The 7138-nt window shown below is 50.3% G+C and overlaps 1 protein-coding gene across 1 annotated transcript in view; it reads right to left on the bottom strand.

The window, feature by feature from the left end:
* The window catches only part of slco5a1b (solute carrier organic anion transporter family member 5A1b), a gene marked incomplete at its 5' end in the record, with an annotated part of 66051 nt that overhangs the window by 40707 nt on the left and 18206 nt on the right, over positions 1-7138 (bottom strand). Inside the window, one exon of the mRNA XM_083694335.1 lies at positions 542-655. Within this exon, the coding sequence (XP_083550461.1) occupies positions 542-655 (114 nt within the window). The remainder of the gene's footprint in view (positions 1-541; positions 656-7138) is intronic.

The raw sequence follows: 7138 nt of genomic DNA, 5'->3' as shown, positions 1-7138 counted from the left end.
CGTACCTCTGTGAGACTCTGTGAGACTATGGTACGTACCTCTGTGAGACTCTGGTACGTACCTCTGTGAGACTCTGGTACGTACCTCTGTGAGACTCTGGTACGTGCCTCTGTGAGACTCTGGTACGTACCTCTGTGAGACTCTGTGAGACTATGGTACGTACCTCTGTGGGACTCTGGTACGTACCTCTGTGAGACTCTGGTACGTACCTCTGTGAGACTCTGGTACGTGCCTCTGTGAGACTCTGGTACGTACCTCTGTGAGACTCTGGTACGTGCCTCTGTGAGACTCTGGTACGTACCTCTGTGAGAGGATGGTACATACCTCTGTGAGACTCTGGTACGTGCCTCTGTGAGACTCTGGTACGGACCTCTGTGAGACTCTGGTACGTACCTCTGTGAGACTCTGGTACGTACCTCTGTGAGACTCTGGTACGTACCTGTGTGAGACTCTGGTACGTACCTCTGTGAGACTCTGGTACGTACCTCTGTGAGACTCTGGTACGTACCTCTGTGAGACTCTGTGAGACTCTGGTACGTACCTCTGTGAGAGAGCTTCTGCAGCAGGGTCCTGAAGCGCTGCACCACGGACGGAGACACGTCATACGTGTAGACGTCAGTCACCGGAGCAGAGTTGCACCTCCCGAACATGCCATCTGGAGAGAGGAGGACAAGAAACATACATGAACATACAAGTACAGAAGAAAACACATGAATACACGTATGTACAGTTGGTGTCTGCTCTCCGCAGTATGATTATACAACTTGCGTATCACCCAGCAGCTCACATTTTAACAGTCTTACGAGAGGCAAGAGCGAGAGATTTGAGACAATATCAGTTGATTTCTTTTGAGGAGAGAGAGAGTCTGGGTTTCTCATGAAACCTCCCACTGTTTCTACAGCAATCGTTCACAAAAGCAGTAAACGACTCTCCTCCCAGTACCCAAACAACCGACGCTTCTAGATCCTTCTTCCGAGATTTAAGACGTTTTTCTTCAGCAGGGGCTAATGCTCCTCTCCTCTCAGATTTGGACAGGATGCTATCAGCGGCGTCGTGATAAGCGGCAGCACATCAATAGAGAGGCCTTATCTCTGACGGCTCATCTCGTCTTATCGGCTAATCTCAGAGCCCAGCATCTCATCTCTCTGTTTATGGAGAGTCTGGCTTCGGGAGACAACCTATCAGCAAGCTAGACACTGTTTGCTGTGTGGCAATGCGTTCTGAAGAGGAAATACAGAAGGCTCCATATTTCATACCCACCGCTGTCTAGACAAGAACATAATAGAATAGAAATAACCACTGCACTTAGAAGAATAGAGTGCTTTATTGTCCACTATTGTACGCACCCACACCCACACACACACACACACACACACACACACACACACACACACATATAGCCCCTACACATATGAATATACAGGCTGCACTCGGCCTATTACAACATGAGATGGGAGAGCATCGCGGTGACCCGTTCAATGAGTTCATTTCCTAAGTAAACAATGAACACCTCAACACCTCTGTTGCCGTGTAGATGACTAGCCAAATTGTTGCCATCCTGGTGCAGCCAGGTGGAAATGTGTTTATTGCAGTGATGAAGCGGACGAAACCAGCCGTAAAAGCACTTTTAATTCCTTCCCCAATCATGATTGGATGCTGTTACTGTGGTGAACAAAGGGTCAAAGGAATCAATACTCACTATGGGATGCTCCTCTGTTTGGGTTACGTAACAAACGGCAACTCTCCATGGAAACGCCGACCTGGTCTATTTTTAGACGCGAGCCCATTGTAAGCGTCGCAATTAAGCAGTGTGCACTCCATTGACCACACAGCTCTCTCCTGCTCTCTCCCTCTCTCTCTCTCTCTCCCCCCCCCCCCCTCTCTCTCCCCTCCCTCCCTCTCTCTCTCTCCCCTCCCTCCCTCCCTCTCTCTCTCTCTCCTCTTCCCTCTCTCCCTCCCTGTCTCTCAGCCTGTTCGGTATATGACCCCGTTTGACCCCTGCCGGTTCCACCTGCGTCCCTCCCTCCAGTCAGCTCCATCACGCCCGTATCGCCACATGAAGTCCTCAATGACATGACGCGTGGGCGGGCGTCAGAATCCCCTACGTTACTGCCAGACGACGCCAGCTAAATCATCACTACGATCACCTTAGCATCTCACAGACACGTGCTTCCATATCCGCCCCGTACCTCCCGTTCCCGGGCGGTTTGCGGCGAGTCGGCAACATTTTTTATGAATTATGACTCGTAATTACGCCCCGTGCATATTTAAGTCCGTCCCGGCGTTTTCTCTCATCCATCTCGGGCCGCGTTCGCTACCCGGGGGCCGTAACTCAGTGCCAGACCCTCCTTCAACGTGATTTATGCTCCGGATTAGAGAAAGTGAGGATCTAAAGGCCATGTGGGTGGGAGGGGGGGGTGAGGTGGGTGGGGGGAGGGGGGGGTGCTGAGTCATGACCGAGGAGAGGTTGGGTGGAGTCTGGGTGTAACCAGTAGCGCGGGTACCTGGTGGTCGCCTGACGGGTGGGCTGTCGTTGACATGGCTAGGTGGCCACCATCGCTCTGTATACTACATACTAGACACTAGACACTACACACTACACACTACACCCTAGATACTAGACACTACCCCCTAGATACTACACACTACACACTACACACTACCCCCTAGGTACTAGACACTACACACTGCTCCCTAGACACTAGACACTACACACTACACACTACTCCCTAGATACTAGACACTACACACTACACACTACCCCCTAGATACCAAACACTACACACTAGACATTAGACACTACACACTACAGTCTGCACACTAGACACTACACTACGCTTCCTAGTGATGAAAGGCTAAAAACCCTTCAAAGCTAAAAAGAAAAACTCAGTGTTTATCTTAATGCATCACCCCTCTCCTGTACACCTTGTCTGTATAGAGCTGGAGACCAGGGGAGGCTGGCGGAGGTAGAAATTGGAGGACGGGCTCATTGTAATTCTGTACCTCTACCTCTCTGGCAGCATGCCACAGTACAGACCACAGAGCACTAATGTGTGTGTGTGTGTGTGTGTGTGTGTGTGTGTGTGTGTGTGTGTCTGTGTGTGTGTGTGTGTGTGTGTGTGTGTGTGTGTGTGTGTGTGTGTGTGTGTGTGTGTGTGTGTGTGTGTGTAGTCGATGGGCCTAATCGTCCGCAAGTGAGGCTAAAGCTAATAGAGCGCTCTGTGGGAGCGGGAGCCAATCAACTGTGGCCTAGCCAGTACTGCCAGAGGGGGACTTTTACTTCCCATCCAGCTCAGTGTGAACAAACGCACCAGACTGTGCCGGTAGATGCCAGAACCATCGATCTTGTTGAGCGGTGTCTCTGGGATCGACTCGTAACCCTGGCCAAGCCGGGCCCTGGGGGGGCTAGCTCTGTTTAAAAGGTCTTGATCCAGTTCATTAGGCTTCAGTGTCGAGATGGAGGGTGGAATGGACTCTACTCTCCCCTCTCCCCTCCTCCCTCCTCCTCCCCTGCCCTCTCCCCTCCTCTCCTCTCCCCTCATCTCATCTCCTCTCCCTTCCCTCTTCTTCCCTCCTCTCCTCTTCTCTCCTCTGTCCTCCCCTCTCCTCTTCTCCCTCCTCCCCTCTTCTCTGCCCTGCCCTACCCTCTCCTCTCTCCTCCTCTTCTCCTCCTCTCCTCTCCCCGCCCCTCCTCTCATCTTCCTTCCCTCTTCTCTCCTTTCTTCTCCTCTCCTCTTCTTTCCCCTCCTCTCCTCTCCTCTCCTCTGCCCTGCCCTGACCTCCCTCCTCCTCTCCTCTACCCTGCCCTCTCCTCTCCTTTGCCCTGCCCTCCCCCCTTCTTTTCGACAAAAAAATTAAAACATTTCTCTTCATTCAGTCTGCATTAGCGTGTCTATATATAGAGCTTGTGGAGAGAGAGAGAGAGAAACAGACAAGCAGGCATGTTTATAATCAGAGGCCAGAATGCTCTCCTCCTCACTGTGAGCGTCCATCCCTCCATCCCTCCATCCACCCTTCCACCCCTCCATCCCTCCGTCCCATGTTCGATCACGACATGCTCACTAAGTCACTAGGGACACAGCTGGGTAATGGGCCAATTTAGGCCTCTCCCCTCTCCCTTTCTCTCTCTCTCTCCCTCTCTCTGTTGGCCGTTGCCATGGCTACGCCTTGTTGAGTGTTTTGTTCTTTGTAGCTAATCAGAGAGAGAGAGAGAGGGAGCATTGTGAACGGAGAGAGAGAGAGAGAGAGAGAGAGAGAGGGAGCATTGTGAACGGAGAGAGAGAGAGAGAGAGAGAGAGAGAGAGGGAGCATTGTGAACGGAGAGAGAGAGAGAGAGAGAGAGAGAGAGAGAGAGAGAGAGAGAGAGAGAGAGAGAGAGAGGGAGCATTGTGAACGGAGAGAGAGAGAGAGAGAGAGAGAGAGAGGGAGAGGGAGCATTGTGAACGGAGAGAGAGAGAGAGAGAGAGAGAGAGAGAGAGAGAGAGAGGGAGCATTGTGAACGGAGAGAGAGAGAGAGAGAGAGAGAGAGAGAGAGAGAGAGGGAGGGAGCATTGTGAACGGAGAGAGAGAGAGAGAGAGAGAGAGAGAGAGAGAGAGAGAGAGAGAGGGCATCATGAACGGAGAGAGAGAGAGAGAGAGAGAGAGAGAGAGAGAGAGAGAGAGAGAGCATCGTGAATGGAGAGAGAGAAAGCAGCAACCTCTTTTGTCGGCGGTTGCGTTTGTACTCAAGAGTGTTTCAGGAATCACCACTTCAAAGCCCCTTCCTGTCTTCATCATCAGGAGATACACCTGGGGAGGCTGACGGAGGTAGAAATCGGAGGACGGGCTCATTGTACCTCATGGAACGGAATGAGGAATGCATTACTCTCCCGATTTCTACCTCCACCAGCCTCCACACATGTTTCATACCATTCCTTATTCCATTCCATGCATTACACTGAGCCCATCCTCCGATTTCTACCTCCAGCAGCCTCCCCTGACCTGCTGTGTGTTCTGTAGGAGGAGGTGTTCTCACTAACCTACTATAGCGTACCAGAGCCATATATCAGGATATTTATGACTCCGAGCAGAAATATCATCGTTGACTTAATGAGCACCAGGACAGATGATCCTTTAAGAGCTGATTTATAGTGTACATTTTCTATGATTAATTGTATAGTTTGTGTGTGTGTGTGTGTGTGTGTGTGTGTGTGTGTGTGTGTGTGTGTGTGTGTGCGTGTGCACTCGCGTACGTATACTGTATGTGTGTGTGTGTGTGTGTGTGTGTGTGTGTGTGTGTGTGTGTGTGTGTGTGTGTGTGTGTGTGTGTGTGTGTGTAGCCCCACTTGATATATTGAAAATTGTATGGAAATGTCCCTTTCCCCCCTGAGTTTGATTAGCAAGGCAAGCATGAATAAAATAACTCATCCAACACCATCTTTCTGCTGAGACAGCAAAACCCCCGACAGGGACGCACAACAGAAGAACTAGAGACTTTAATACGAGGAGGAATAGGAATTACGTTTACTTTTTATGGTTTCAACTCCCACGGCTTTCATACTTTTTTAACCATATTACCTTTTGTTTTTTTATCTGGTTGTCTTTTTATTCATTTTGTCCTCTCTCTCTTCTCTCTGTTTTTAGAAATGTTTGTTGTAAAGCGAATTGTATTGCGTCCGTGTATGAGATGTGCTGTATGAATAAAGCTTGATTGGATTTGATTTGATTTAGCCCACAGTTCCACACCCCGTACAAGACATGTGCCTCTCTCTGTCGTTGCAAAGTCAATTGATTTGAGAGAAGCAGGACGGCCTCCTAAGGCTTTCTCTGTCCTGGGGGGGAAAACGATCAACAGCGATCAACTCATGTTGAAGTCATGTTTGCCATACATTGATTGGCTGAGAGGTCCATTTCAGTTATTTGATACAGGAAGTTTATAAATATCCCTTCTCAAATATATATCCCCATATCCTCTTTCCACATCCTCTTCAAGAAGCGCATTTAATCAAACCTTGACGGCATGAGAGGGTTAGTCATGAAAAATGAAAAACGAACCGCGAGTGTGTGTTAATCAGCAAGCACTTACGTTTCGTTCCGACTTCACCCCAGACAAATAAATATCCCTAAAGCAAATGGAACACGCTCCGTCGCGTCAATACAAGCAAACCGAAACGAAACAAGACAAACAAACCAACAACCAAACAAGACGCCTGAAAAGGAAGATTAATTGGGTCTTCCACACGTAGCTAGCTCCCTATCTGAACCATTAGAGAGAGCTTGGCTAAGTTTTGGGCTTTTGTTTCTTTCCTGATGCTCGACTGGGGTTTTGTGTCCTGATGCTCGGGAAGGGGGGGGGTGGGGGTGGGGTGGGGGTGGGGGGGGGGGGGTGGAGTGGATGGTAGTGTTTAATCAATTTCAAGGCTGAACCATCAACAATGAGGGTGAAGACAGGGTGAATGTGCTCTCGTCTGGATGGAAGGTATTCATCCCCCCCCGCGTTGTTGATAACAGTCGCGTGACTAAAACGCTTACTGCCGCCGTTCACGTGCGGTCAACTTAGCCTTCTGAGCAACAGAGCAAACGGCGGAGGTGGGCATCGGAGGACGGCCTCGTTTTAATGACGAATGGAACGGAATGAGGGACGGTATCAAACACGCATGCATGATAGCGTTCCTCATTCTCCTTCCGTGCGTTGTTATGAGCCCGCCCTCCGATGCCCACCTCCGCCAGCCTCTCCTGGAACGCATGCGACACTACCCAGTTCAGCAGCTATTAAACAACAATTGAAAAAAGATTACAAATGCACCACTTTTACCTGTTACCTCAACCCCCGCAACAACAGACCGATTAATCTTTAACTACCTCACATTATAGATATGTTATCAGACAGCAGCCTCCCTTTCAACCTCAGACTGGAAATGGGTGAGGTAAATAGGTCACGCTCAGGGAACAGTGTCTGACGCTCTCCTCCCTCCCTCCCTCCACCCACCCAGCCGGACCTCCCTCACCTCACCTCACCTCCCCTCCCTCCTCCACCCAGAGAGAGGCCACACCCAGTCCTCTAAGCCCAATTACACTGGCAATGACGGAGACTAGGATCAACAGTGAGACCAGGAGACCAGGGGAGGCTGGTGGAGGTAGACATCGGAGGACAGGGCTC

The sequence above is a fragment of the Argentina silus genome, assembly GCF_951799395.1.
Source record: "Argentina silus genome assembly, chromosome: 22".
Classification (NCBI taxonomy): Eukaryota; Metazoa; Chordata; class Actinopteri; order Argentiniformes; family Argentinidae; genus Argentina; species Argentina silus.
Note: the sequence above shows the minus strand (reverse complement) of the source record. Positions and strands in the feature narration are given on the sequence as shown.